Genomic DNA, 14,222 nt, shown 5'->3' with positions numbered 1-14,222 from the left:
TGATTTGTGATTTCTCAGATTAGGGGTAACCAGGAGGGGGAATAGCCATTAGGGTTTCGTTGAAAGGGGAGGGGGGATTTGAAAGCCAAACGACGCTATTGCCATTAAAAAAAAAAGAAAAAAACACGACCTAGACAAGGTTGAATTAACCGGCCGAATCACCGGTTTTTACAAAAACCCATCGGGTCGAACCAGGTTCCACCGGGTCTCATGCATAGCCGGTTCGACGAGTGACTCGACCTGGTCAGGTGAACGGGTTTTCGTCGAACCGCCTGGGTCGAGCCGAATTTGATAACTATGCTCATCATCATCAAATTCAGAAACACCGTTGGCGGTGTGGACTCTCCCGTTCGCCCACAAGGATCAAAGAAGAGCAAGAGAAAGGGTAAGAAAAAAACACAAATGTCTGAAAATCTTAGCGAAAAGAAATCATTGATTGCTAAAAAACTATTTCTCATAGAAGATATTAAGAATGTTAGAGAAGAGGAGAGGGAACATAGAGAAAAAATTATGGCAATCAAAGAAAAGGAGTTACAGATTCAAGCCACGATGAAAGAACAAGAATTACAAACTCAGAGGTATATTAAAGAAATGGAGATAAATGCAAAGGAAAGGAAAATGGAAAGGATGGCTAAGGAAAGTGAAGGAGAAATGGATATGCAAATATTTAATGCTGACACGTCTACATTGAGTGAAAAACGACGAACTCTTCATGAGATTGCATGTGAGAAAATAATCAATAAGTGGTTTACTTAATGGTTTCTTGTATTCGTAGAGTTAAGTAGTATGTTTTTATTTTTATTGCATATTACTGGTATGTGATGTAGTCTATTTTATTCATTTCTGATGTAACTTTTTTAATTAGTCAATATTATTGTGCTGTTATTGTTTATGAAAGTGACCGTTGCAAAACTAGCCGTTGAGAAGTAGTTACTTGTTGTGAACACACTTATAAATATCAACTATCAATGATTCAACAACTCCATTCCAAATCTAGTTTCTCGCCTAAAAAAATACTAAAAAATTCCTCAAGCTATGGCTAAAAATTTTGATGATATGTTTAATGAGGCTTTGTATGGTAAAAGAAGACGACGAGATAACACACTCATAGATAATTGGATTGATGAGTGTTTATTCGATATTCAGAAGAAGAAGATATTGATAGAAGCTCTATCCCAACTCCTCATAGATGGATTAACAGAGATCGAGAAGAAGGACATGATTGGCTTTTCCAAGATTATTTTGTAGATGAGTCGGTATATAATGCTGACATTTTTTGACGGAGATTTTGAGTGAAAAGACATGTGTTCCTTCGGATAGTAGATGCTCTCTCAAATACCTATCCATATTTCTAACAGAGGGTCGATGCAACTGGGAGAAGAGGCTTGTTACCACTCCAAAAATACACTGCTGCGATACGGATGTTAGCATATGGCGTAGCTGTTGATGCTATTGATGATTATGTGGGTATAGGCGAGAGCACTACAATTGAATGATTGGAAAAATTTGTTGAAGGTGTCTTTCGATGTTTGAGGATGAATACTTGCGAAAACCAAATTCAAATGATATACGACGCCTGCTACAAATGGCAGAAGGTCATGGCTTTCCTGGCATGTTGGGTAGCATTGACTGCATACATTGGCAATAGAAAAATTGTCCGAAGGCATGGAAAGGTATGTACATGAGTGGTTATCGTGGAGTTGTAACCATAGTACTTGAGGTTGTAACATCTTCATACCTTTGGATATGGCATGCGTTCTTTGGAGTTTCTGATTCAAATAATGATATCAATGTGTTAAATCTTTCACCGGTGTTCGATGTTATTTTAAATGACCGTGCTCCGGAGGTAAACTATACTATTAATGGTAATAATTATACTATGTGATACTATTTAGTAGATGGTATTTATCTTGAATGTGCCACATTTGTCAAATCAATCTCAAAACCATAGGGGAGAAATGCAAGTTATTTGCACAATACTAAGAAGGGCAAAGAAAAGATGTAGAACAAGCATTCGGAGTGTTGCAAGCACGCTTTACAGCGCGTTTTTGGAAAAGGAAGAAACTTGAAAACATAATGAGAGCTTGTATTATATTGTATAATATGATTGTTGAGGATGAAAGAGACACTTATGCAAGAAATTTTGCTCAAGACTTAGAGTATGACGATGTCGAAAACGGCTTATCACAACCTCAGCTGGGAGATGAAAATTTTGCACCATATCATCAATTTTTCCAAAGAAATACCAACTTCAAAATAAACAGCAGCATAAACAGTTGAAAGAGGACTTGATTGAATACATATAACAATTTCACAATATATGTCGTTAACTATAGAGCTTAACTATGTTTTTTTATATTAAGTAATTTTACAAATTAGTGTAATCTCGAATTATATATTATGTATTATTTTTATATATGATTCTTTTTAATATTAATATTTTTTAACAGTGAATTATTTTTAAATTTATAAATTAAAAAAATATTATTATAAAAAAAATAATAATTATATTAATTTTAATTATTTTAATTAATTAATTAAGTGAAATTTAGATTAAAATTAATTTTTTTTAATAAAAAAATACTTTAAATTTCTATTTACGATTTATAAGGCAAAAATTAGGGTAAAAAACAAAAATAAGCCATGGAGAGAAAGGAATTACGTGAATCAGCCAAAACGAAATCTGATTCACCAATCAACCAATGCACAAATATATGTAGTTCGAATCAAACCGTTTCAAATTTAGATTGAATGTAATTCGAATTGAGCTGCTTCGAATTACATGCAAAGCTGAAACATACATAATTCGAATTGAGGCAATTCGAATTACTATGAAACCTGAACTAAGTATAATTCGAATTGAAGCAATTCGAATTACTATGAAACGTCAGCGCAACATAATTCAAATTGAGGTGGTTCAAATTACTCCTATGTAATTCGAATGATGTTGATTCGAATTACACATTGTACAATAAGATATTAGAAAAAATACTATATAATATAAAAAAAATATACTAAAAGAAGTATAAAACAAGATTATAGTAAATTAATTTTAGTATAAAATTATTAAATATAAATTAATTTTAACTCCTATTAGTATATTGAATTAAAAATAACATATAAAAATGTACTTATATTTATTAAATTTTAATAACATATAAAAATTTAATGACTTTTTAAATATTCTTTTTATAATAGGAGTACATTTTTATATACTTTAAATACTTTATATAAAAGTGTACTTGTATTTATCATACAAAAATAAAGTGTTGTGCCAATATAATAACATTATAACATTTTAAATCAATTTTTTCTAGGATTTTAGATTAAAAGCAGCACATGAAAAAGCATTATTGGTATTTTAAAGATAACATAGTGTAACACATATTTGATCAATATTAAAAAAAAATAGCCTAATTACGTACATAAAATCCTAAAAAATACAGTTCTATCTTTTTTAATTAAGTTAGCTTTAAAATACCAATAATAATTTTTCATGTGCTGCTTTTAATCTAAAATCCTAAAAAAAAATTGATTTAAAATGTTATAATGTTATTATATTGACACAACACTTTATTTTTGTATGATAAATACAAGTACATTTTTATATAAAGTATTTAAAGTATATAAAAATGTACTCCTATTATAAAAAGAATATTTAAAAAGTCATTAAATTTTTATATGTTATTTTTAATTCAATGTACTAATAGGAGTTAAAATTAATTTATATTTAATAATTTTATACTAAAATTAATTTACTATCATCTTGTTTTATACTTTTTTTTAGTATATTTTTTTATATTATATAATATTTTTCTAGTATTTTATTGTACAATGTGTAATTCGAATCAACATCATTCCAATTACATAGGAGTAATTCGAACCAACTCAATTCGAATTATGTGAACTCACGTTTCATAGTAATTCGAATTGCTTCAATTCATTATGTTTAGTTCAAGTTTCATAGTAATTCAATTGCCTCGATTCGAATTATATATCTTTTAACTTTGCATGTAATTCGAAATAGCTCAATTCGAATTACATTTAATCCAAATTCAAAACGGTTTAACTCGAACTACATATATTTATGCATTAATTAATTGGTGAATCAGATTTCGTTTTGGCTGAAGTAATTTCTTTCTCCCCATAACTTATTTTTGTTTTTTACCTCAAAAATTATGAAATTACTTTTTATGGTAGGTGTTCATAAATATAGGAATGAAGATGGTAAGATGGTCTTACGCTTCAGAATGCGTTGGAGTTAACGGTGGGGTCCACGGTGGTTCAGCAACGGTCCACTCCACTCCGCTTCTGGAAAAAAACGAAGCTGCTATGCGCCATCCGCTGGCACTGACCCGATCCGTTTCGATCCATTTGGAGCACTGTGGAGGACTATTCAACAGCCTACACGTCATCCACTCGTCTCTTACAGTTTGATCAATCCAACAATCTTGTTTACTTTTCTGAATCAAATATATAAACCCTCTCTTTTAAGTTAACTTAAATCCCTTTCTTCCTCGCTTCGTCTTCACGCGCTTCTTCCTTCATCCATTTCTGAGGCCATCAGCCTATAATCAATCAGACAATCACACGGAGGAAGCTCTACAGTACAGATCATCAAGCATGTCTATGTCCGATTCTGATTCCTCTTCTTCTTCTTCTTATGCCGCCGACCACAAAAGTTTCAAGCAAATTACCCGCGAACGTAACTCCTCTTCCCTTGTTTTTTCTTTCTCAACTGTCTTCATCTACTGCAAAACTTCTCTGTTTGTTATTTACGTCGTTATCGCTAGTTACTATTTTGTTCTTCAACTGTATTTTGTTTGCTCAATGCTCATGCTGTCATATTTATGCCGTTTCTTCATTTTTCTTCGGTTATATGTTCTCTGAGTGACGAGATTTAGCTTTAGCTTTAGCGCATGAGCTCGTAAACAAGTACTTTACTGTCACGAAGCTAGTGCTATGCATTCACAATGGCAATAACACTTCCTACTAATGTCATTTCAGTCTTTTGCAAGGAAGTGTCCTTTTAGTTTTTTCCCCTTCATTGAATAGTAAATTACTTATTGCTTAAATGCTTAATTGCTCACACAGTCACATTTAACTTTTTTGAACTGGAACTGTCTCAGGATTATTACATGAAATGCTAAGGTCAGCAAAAACAGGTGATTCGAAATCGACTTGGAAGGTATCTGATGCCACCAGTTTGATGAATTATGCATACATTCGTTTAACCTTTATGTTGTATGCGGAAGGACTTACCCTTTGTCACCTTTATATAAATTTCTTGGTTCATTTCTTTGAACCATTTAACATAGTTTCTTCTTAAAATGTTGATGATTGGAAAAGAACATGTTTTATGAGCCTTCTTCAATTTTTCACCTTCACCTTATGAGAATGGCTAATCAGAAAATTCATATGCCTAGAATTGAAAACTTGCTTTGCTCATTGTAGCCGTGATATGTCTGTCTACAAGCTTAGTTCCAAGTAGCATCATCATGTGGTTTTAATTTCTTGCCTTGATAACTATACTATTATGCATTATGGACAAGGAGATGTGCAGCTAGTTCTGGTAATTATATTGGTTCATGGGCTGCTTGCCTGCAGGTACTTATAATGGACAAACTTACTGTAAAGATAATGTCTCACTCATGCAAGATGGCCGATATCACTGATGAAGGCGTCTCATGTAAGAATCACAAGAGTATATTTTGAGCAGTCATTTTCATTTCTACCAATGCCTAATCAATATTTTCCACCATAATTTTTCTCTAAATTTTCTTCCACCATCTTTGAGTGGATCCCGTGAATAGGACAATAGGAGAAAATTATTTAGGGGACTTATATTGTAGGTTTTCCACAAATAGTATTATTTCTTGCAAAGAGGTTTTAGTTGTGTATATGGCCTCTCATTGGTCCCTCCCTTTTCTTGATTATATTTCTTCGATGCTATGAGACTTTCTACTCTTTTTTGTAGTGGTTGAAGACATATACAAGAGAAGGCAGCCCTTGCCCACAATGGATGCTATATATTTCATCCAGCCAACAAAAGAGAAGTAACATATGCACTCATCTTTTCAATTCTCTCAATTTCATGAAACTAGTTCCTTAACTAATGACTTTCTCCCCACTTCTGTTTGCAGTGTAATTATGTTTTTGTCAGACATGTCTGGAAAGACACCCTTATACAGGAAGTATGTGATGATCTTTATAATATCTCTCTAATGAATGGTATTTCATCCTCACATCTTGTTTTCTGCCCCCCTCTTCTTTTTCAGGGCATTTGTTTTCTTCAGCTCAACCATTCCTCGAGAATTAGTTATGGAGATTAAGAAAGATACAAGGGTGTTGCCCCGATTAGGTGCACTGAAAGAGGTGAAGATTTTCTATCTAGAAACAAGATTGTGCTTAAATTCATACTATTGCTCAAACTAATTGCTTATTGTGTTCTTCCCATCATTTGGGTGACACCATGCAGATGAATTTGGAGTATTTTCCCATAGACAGCCAGGTATGTGGTTACCATTGTACTTGTATTTATTCCGTTTCTCTGTCATCTAGGCCACCTCTGTTTAATAGATTTAGACATTTTTTCTTCCCTTTTGTTTGTTAGTAAATTTCAATGCTTATGGCTTTTGTTTGTTAGTAATTTCAATGCTTATGGCATTTAGAAGTGAAATCCAACTGTGACGTAAGTGGATCGGTCCCCCTGTCCAAATTGGCAATTTTTAACATTCATCTGTATCTATTATAATATCTCATTAGTCATTCAGAATTTGTGAAACCTGTTTATTGACGACCTTCCCTTGAGTTATTTCTTTTTTGTGATCCTTAACAATCCTGTTTATTATTTTAAATGATCATTTGCCCATGATAATGTAGGGATTCATGACAAACAATGAGAGAGCTCTGGAGGAGCTATTTGGGGATGAAGAGAATAATCGCAAAGGTGTTGCATGTTTGAATGTGATGGCTCTGCGGCTTGCTACAGTGTTTGCTTCGTTAAGAGTATGCAGTCAATACTACATAATTGTTCAAAGACATGGTTGAGAAATCTCCTGAAGTATGTAAAGATTTTTCTTTTTCTCCCTTTCTCTAGGAATTTCCTTTTGTTCGCTTCCGTGCTGCCAAGACACTAGATCCAATGACAATGACTACTTTCCGTGATCTTATTCCCACAAAAGTTGCTGCTGGAGTCTGGGACTGCCTTATGAAATATAAAAAAACTATACCCAATTTTCCTCAGACAGAGACTTGCGAGTTGCTCATTCTTGACAGATCTCTTGATCAGGTTTCTAACTTCTGTTTGTTAGTCATTGACTTTGTATTCTTTTGACACTGTTGTGTATTTACAATGAGGATATTATTCTGAATTTGTAGATTGCACCTGTGATACATGAATGGACATATGATGCCATGTGTCATGATTTGCTGAATATGGAAGGAAATAAATATGTTCATGAAGTAAATTCTGCACTCTCTCTCTCTCTCTCTCTCTCTCTCTCTCTCTCTCTCTCTCTCTCTCTCTCTCTCTCTCTCTCTTGTTATAAGCATGGTTCTACTTTATTTTTAAGGTTCCTGGCAAAGATGGGGTTCCACCTGAGAGAAAAGAGGTTCTTTTGGAGGATCATGATCCTGTATGGCTTGAGCTTCGCCATGCACATATTGCAGATGTATGTCTGTCATATTTATGCTTCTACTGTTTTACACTTTAAAACCCTCTGATATTGGTAGCCTTGACAGGCAAGTGAAAGGTTACACGAGAAAATGACCAGCTTCATTTCAAGAAACAAAGCAGCACAAATCCAACATGGATCAAGGTGATCATTGAGGATTTCTTCTGTGTTGAATTGTTATATGAGAAGATTTTGATGCTTAACTAAGTACTAAATTGTTAACTTATTAAATCAAAAGGGGTGTTGTGTATAATATAACTTAACCCCAAGGGTGGTTAGTGTAATCTACTCTAATTTTAATTATGCGAGGATGTCATTTAATGTTCAAAGTTTAAACCTCCCTGTTTTTGTATTGAATCTAATTATCTAAACATGTGCTGTTGTGTAAAATGGTAAAATTCTTGCTTGTAGAATAAATCAGAGGCAAAGATATGTATTTGTTGTTCTGGAAAGTTAGCTTCTCAATTTGGCTAATTCTATATGTGGAGCTTGCTAGAAATGACTATTTATTCATCTACTTCCTGACTTGATATATTTTACTAAATAATAAAATTGCAATTTATTTTTAGAGATAGTAAAGAAATGTCAACAAGGGACTTGCAAAAGATGGTCCAAGCACTACCACAATACAGTGAACAAATTGACAAACTCTCTCTCCATGTAGAGGTTGGTTCTTTTGCAATCTTGTACCACCTTTTGGCAATTTATCAGTAATTTATATGTATATATTATTTAGGTGCAACCTATTGGAGCTCAATTATGAGTTTTAAACAATAACAGCAGCCTATTGATCAAAACATTTAATAACGATAGTGTATCCAACTATGATTTTCTCAGCTTTGTAAATGAGGTGCTTCTTTGTCCAGATTGCAGGAAAAATTAATAGCATCATTAGGGAGACAGGACTGCGGGAACTTGGGCAGCTGGAGCAAGATATTGTTTTCGGAGATGCAGGAATGAAAGATGTCATCAAATTTTTTACTACTAAAGAAGTAAGAAATTCGTAAAAGGAATTTGATATCCCTTATATTAGTCAACAATGCACATGAGAAAATTTTAATGCAGTATAGACACTTTTTCACTGCTGCTGGTCTGTTAAATTGGATAGAGATATTGTTTTATGCAGGACGCTACTCGTGAAAATAAATTGCGCTTGATAATGATTCTTGCAGCTGTTTATCCTGAGAAATTTGAGGGAGAAAAGGGTAGAAATTTGATGAGGGTAAGGATTCTTTTTTAATGGTTGTCATTTTAATTTTCACTTGCTGTTCATTTTATATTACAAAGAATTAGTATATTCTTAATCTTAATGATACATCATACATGCCCTAGCTCCTGCCATGGTGTTACTGTTATCCAATTTTATCCTTGGAAATTCCTTTCAGGTAGCACGGTTGACAGATGACGATATAACCGCTGTGAATAATTTGAGAATGCTTGGGGGACAGCCAGATACCAAGAAAAGTTTGACTGCTGCTTTCGGTGGTCTTAAATTTGATATCCATAAGGTTGTTTCTAGCTTCGAGTTTAAATACATGATTTTCAAATATTGTAAAATTGTATTCCATCTGAAAATTGTTATTTTAAGTTCAGAAGAAGCGTGCTGCAAGGAAAGACCGTGCTGGTGAAGACGAGACATGGCAACTATCTCGCTTTTATCCCATAATAGAGGTAAAAACTACATTACTAATTTGATTTTCCAACATAAAATATGCATTTATTTATGAAAATTCAACTGAGAATTGTGTGCTTGGTTGGGAGGCATGAAGGAAAGCAAAGGGGTGCCAAAAGGGTATAAGAAGATTGGGAGAAGGTTTAAACTTAACTTTGTTTAAGAGTTTAAAATAAATAAGGGTGACGAAATTGAAGGATCGTGATTTACTATCCCATTATAATTTTGTTGTCTATTAAAATAACTAAATGTGTTTTATCATAATATTTTTTGGTTCAATTATTCTGTTGGTCCCTATAATTTTATCAAAATTTCAATTATGTTCATATATTTTTTTTCCTTTCAAGTGGGTCCTTGCACTACTTTTAATTTTATAATTAGGTCCTTCTTAGTGTAAAAAATGTTAGAGTTGACTGAATATTTCTTTGCAAATTGAAGATATTCATAATTAAAAACCTAACTAGATCTTTGACCGCATGTATTTTGGGAGAAATATTCTATTAATTTTAACCTTTTTGATATGAAAGGAACCTAATTACAAAATTAAAAATAGTGTAATGACCCAATTGAAAAGAAAAAAAATATAGGGACCTAGTTGAAAAGTTGGTGAAATTATAGGGACTAAGAGAGTAATTAACTATTATTTTTTAAAACTTCTATTTGCTCTTAAAACTATAGGAAGATTTTTGAGAGTTTGTAATTTGTAAAAGATTCTTATTTCCTTCCTCTTAACCTACTTGTTCTCATGTCCTAAGAGAACACCATAGGTAGGCTATTGTTGAGCCTATGGACTTCGCATGAAAGTTTAGTTTCTTCTTGTTTCTGAATTGTGATATCTACCTTTTGATATTATCGAAATATAATGAGAATAAAGAGAAAGTTTCATATGGGGGAATAATATTCATTAGCTGATCCAATCAAATGCGTTTTTATGATTTAGCTTCAACGTAAGTTCTTATCCTCGTATCTGATAAGTGGATGATTCTTTAGGAACTCATTGAAAAACTTGCGAAGAATGATTTGTCAAAGGAAGATTATCCATGTCTGAATGATCCAAGTCCAACATTCCATGGTTCACCATTTACTGGGGCTGCAAACCCAGTTCCTCCACCTCAGTCAATGAGATCAAGACGAACACCAACTTGGGCTCGACCACGTGGCTCCGATGATGGATATTCAAGGTTTCGTATTCTTTCTTCCAGCGTGACTAGAGAATAAAGTAGTATATTCGGTAATCTTCCCTCTATGCCGAAAGTTAACATGCAATTTTTATGCTTTCCTGCTGGCTTGTAGTGATTCGGTGCTAAGACATGCATCTAGTGATTTCAAGAAGATGGGGCGACGAATTTTTGTATTCATTGTTGGTGGAGCCACCAGATCGGAGGTGTTTTTTTTTTTTAATTTTCAATAATAATTTTTTATAAAATAAGGTTATAATATTTATTCTATTTAAAATATTTTCTGGTCTGATTTGATGTTTTTAATCCTCAGCTTAGGGCTTGTCATAAACTTACTGGAAAGCTGAAGAGGGAAATTATTCTAGGTTCATCAAGTCTTGATGATCCTGCCCAATTTATTACGGTATTAAAGTTTTGATCCTTTGCAATGCAATTTTTTTTCTATGACCCTTGCTTACTATATATTTGGTACTTTGGTTTCTGCAGAAACTTAAGATGATAACCACACATGAACTCTCACTGGATGATATCCAGATATGATGTCATGGACTGGGAAACGAGCTTCAGATATGATGTCTCTGTTGTAAATTGTAATATAATGTAATCTTCTTGATATTGGATATTCTTTGGCATTCGGCTTCTTGTGTTTCAGCCGAGTAACTGAATGCAGACAGTAAAAATATACTAAGGAAAATCTTGATTGTTTACTAACCAAAATAGTTGAAATAAATAAAAGATTTATGAAGCGGATCGTCCTGGTTTGAAAGTAGTGCATTTGCAACCATAAGAGGAAAAAATATCATTTTTTTTTTTGTTTTTAAGAGAAATGATGAACATATGTTTGACACATATACAGAATTATATGAATATAAATATAAGAAATTTTAGATATTTATAATAACTTTCTTAGATGAGAAATTTACTATATACTCACCGAAATAAATAACTAAATTACGGACCAAAAATTATATTTAAGACAAGAGAAGGGAATGTTGTCATAAACCACTATAATCTATTAACGGATTCCTCTTTCTGTACGGACAAGGCATTCATCAGTCATCACCTCTGATATCTGATGCAGTCACTACGATCCTAGGCCCAACTCAAGAAAGCACAACTGAATTGGGAGAAAAAACAAATGGGGAGATAGGCCCAATGACTAGAGAAAAGAGAGAAAGAAGAGTCCCATATTAGACTAAAGACGACCTGATGACTAAGTGTGGGTGCACTGTGCAAAATAATAAAGAAGAAGAGAGTTAGTTAGGATCTGTAAAGGATATATGGAAAAGGAAAGGGGAGAGAGGGGTAAGAATCATTTTGGTTGTTATGAGTTGAGTTTACTCCCTGGATTCGAAGGCAGAAAAATTGTTAGAAGTTTTTTGTTATTTCAAATTCAATAAACCATACTTTATCCATTTTTTTCTTTGACTTAATTCAATTACCACTTCTGAATTTCTTCTTCTATTTTATTGTTCGAGTAACATTTTGGTACTCTTGTTGAGAAAAATTCAACCATGAATTCAAGAATTTCGATGTCTCAGTTAGAAGAGATATGCACCCAGAATCGCTCGAAAATTACCCCGCTGTAACGTAGTCAAATTGAGACGATGTCATAGATCACAAGTACTCAGGAGAGGATTGGTTCTGTGGAATCCTCTATGAAGAACATCGAGAGAATGCTTCACGAAACCTTGAAGATGAAGCAAGTGATACCTGAACATAGAACACCCAGCGTCTTTTTCAAAAACGTAGGCGAGTCGCAACAACTTCGCTGGCCTAAAGGTGTGAAGACAGAGTTACCCATGTTCGATGGGAAAGGAGTAGAGGAATGGACGTTCAGAGCGCGCGAATACTTCGAGCTTTATGCCGTTTCGGAGGCCTGGCAAGTGTGCATGCTCTCCTTCCATTTGACAGGGCCATCTTATGCATGGTACCGATGGTGTGTGAATGACGCTATCAATCACACTTGGGAAAGTTTTTTAGAGGCCTTCTGCATCCGCTTCGGCTGTCGTATCTTTCACTATCCAAAAGCCGCATTAAAAGAACTCAAACAAGTCACAACTGTGGCCGCTTATCAACACCAATTCGAGGAGCTCTCCAATCAATTCACCAGGTTGAGCAAGGAATAGGTGATTTCTTTGTCCGTTGCTGTGTTGACCAATACTCTAAAACGTGAGTTGATGTTGGCAAAACTATAATCATATGTAAAGGCAGTTTCCTTATCTAAGCTCCATGAACAGAAGAACCAAGCGAGATCGTTGAACTTGCGACCTCATGAAAATCGAGCTCTTGCAACCCCAACGCAAGTTACGACAACACGGACACCACCGTTGCAAATGCCGACGGTAACGTCACTAGTGCCCGGAGAGATTCCTACCATTAAGAAGAGCACTTCCACCACAGCAGCGAGCTCGACACATATACGTTTATCTGCAGCGAAAATCAAATTGAGGAGAGACAAGGGATTATGCTATTATTGTGATAAGAGATATTTCACGGGTCACAAGTGTAAGTCCACTTACTTGTTGTTGGTAGGGGGTGAGGAGCTTGAGGAGTTATCTTGGGAAAGACCGGATAAGTTCTCCAATTCTAATGTTGCACTCTTCGACATCGCTACCCCGGTGGCTGGTAGCGATGTGCTGGAGATTAGCTTCACCATAATGGTAGGTGCTTACCATCTAAAAACTATCTGCACAGTAGGGACATACGAAGGGAAGCTAGTCATGGTGTTGGTGGATGGGAGCATTACCCACAATTTCATGAAGGAGATCACTACAAAGAAGATGAATATGCTTTTTACACAGGTGCATCAATTGAATGTCTATGTTGGGAATGGAGAGTGTATTAGGTGTGCCTCTAAATGTAGTGTTGTTCCTCTACACATGTAGGGGTATGTGTTTTGTTTAGAAACTTTTATCTTGGATATCAAGGGTGCAGACATAGTGTTGGGGGCACAATGGTTAATGCAACTAGGGGATGTGACCATGAACTACTTGCACCTAACTATGTAGTTTAAAGTAGGTGACATTACAGTGAAATTGCAGGGGGAACACTTGTTCCCAGTGTTGTCAGAACCGGACCGACCCGGCCGGTCGGACCGGAAAACCGGTGAACCGGTGCCATAACCGGTCCAGGTGAGTCATCTAACCGGACAAGGAGTCGAACCGGAAAAACCCGTATTGAACCGGCCGGGTTTGACCAGAACCGGTGAACCGGCGGGTTTCGTTTAACCCGGACCGGTTCGAAAATTAATTTTTTTTTGTTTTATACGCTGGAAACGACGTCGTTTCTTTATTAAAAAAAAAAAAAAGCTTGCTGCTGAGTGCTGTTGCTGTAAGCCTGTAACCCTAGCCTCCATCCCCTGTTTCACACTTTCCCTTCCCATTCCCAAATTTTGAGAGACCACCATCACCATGAGAGCTGAGAGCTGAGAGATAGAGAAGTGCGCCACTCACTCAGCCACCTCGTCGCCCCATTCAGCTTCAACCAGCGCGGCACTCACCTCACCACCACATCCAGAGCACTGCGCCACTCACCACCGCGAAGAAGGCAGAAGCACGTCCACGGTCCATCGTTGCCTACTGCTCGTCGCTCTTCTTTGCTCGTCGCTCCGGTCACCCTCTTCTCTGCTCGTCGCTCCATTCCTCCAGCTCCAGGGTTCAGCCGTCCAGCCAGGTAAGTAACTAAGTATTTTTA

The 14,222-nt window shown here is 35.2% G+C and overlaps 1 protein-coding gene across 1 annotated transcript; it reads left to right on the top strand.

The window, feature by feature from the left end:
• The first annotated feature begins 4,240 nt into the window (after positions 1-4,240).
• LOC112749586 (SNARE-interacting protein KEULE) lies at positions 4,241-11,271 on the top strand. Its single transcript, XM_025797882.3, has 21 exons — positions 4,241-4,705; positions 5,130-5,188; positions 5,608-5,689; positions 5,978-6,056; positions 6,144-6,194; positions 6,279-6,375; positions 6,479-6,511; positions 6,883-7,008; positions 7,100-7,291; positions 7,381-7,464; positions 7,575-7,673; positions 7,744-7,820; positions 8,246-8,342; positions 8,543-8,668; positions 8,803-8,898; positions 9,062-9,184; positions 9,270-9,347; positions 10,339-10,529; positions 10,642-10,732; positions 10,840-10,929; positions 11,013-11,271. The coding sequence occupies exons 1-21, from the start codon at positions 4,624-4,626 to the stop codon at positions 11,064-11,066; spliced, it is 2,007 nt and encodes a 668-aa protein (XP_025653667.1). The 5' UTR covers positions 4,241-4,623; the 3' UTR covers positions 11,067-11,271.
• Positions 11,272-14,222: the final 2,951 nt, after the last annotated feature.

Source organism: Arachis hypogaea, chromosome 15, assembly GCF_003086295.3.
Source record: "Arachis hypogaea cultivar Tifrunner chromosome 15, arahy.Tifrunner.gnm2.J5K5, whole genome shotgun sequence".
Classification (NCBI taxonomy): Eukaryota; Viridiplantae; Streptophyta; class Magnoliopsida; order Fabales; family Fabaceae; genus Arachis; species Arachis hypogaea.
Note: the sequence above shows the minus strand (reverse complement) of the source record. Positions and strands in the feature narration are given on the sequence as shown.

What these genes read in the sequence shown, in the direction of transcription:
- LOC112749586 (XM_025797882.3), top strand. Translation starts at nt 4,624, where the DNA reads ATGTCTATGTCCGATTCTGATTCCTCTTCTTCTTCTTCTTATGCCGCC. An exon ending in AGGGTAGAAATTTGATGAGG is followed by an intron (nt 8,899 to 9,061) that starts GTAAGGATTCTT and finishes AATTCCTTTCAG; the next exon opens with GTAGCACGGTTGACAGATGA. An exon ending in GCTTTTATCCCATAATAGAG is followed by an intron (nt 9,348 to 10,338) that starts GTAAAAACTACA and finishes ATGATTCTTTAG; the next exon opens with GAACTCATTGAAAAACTTGC.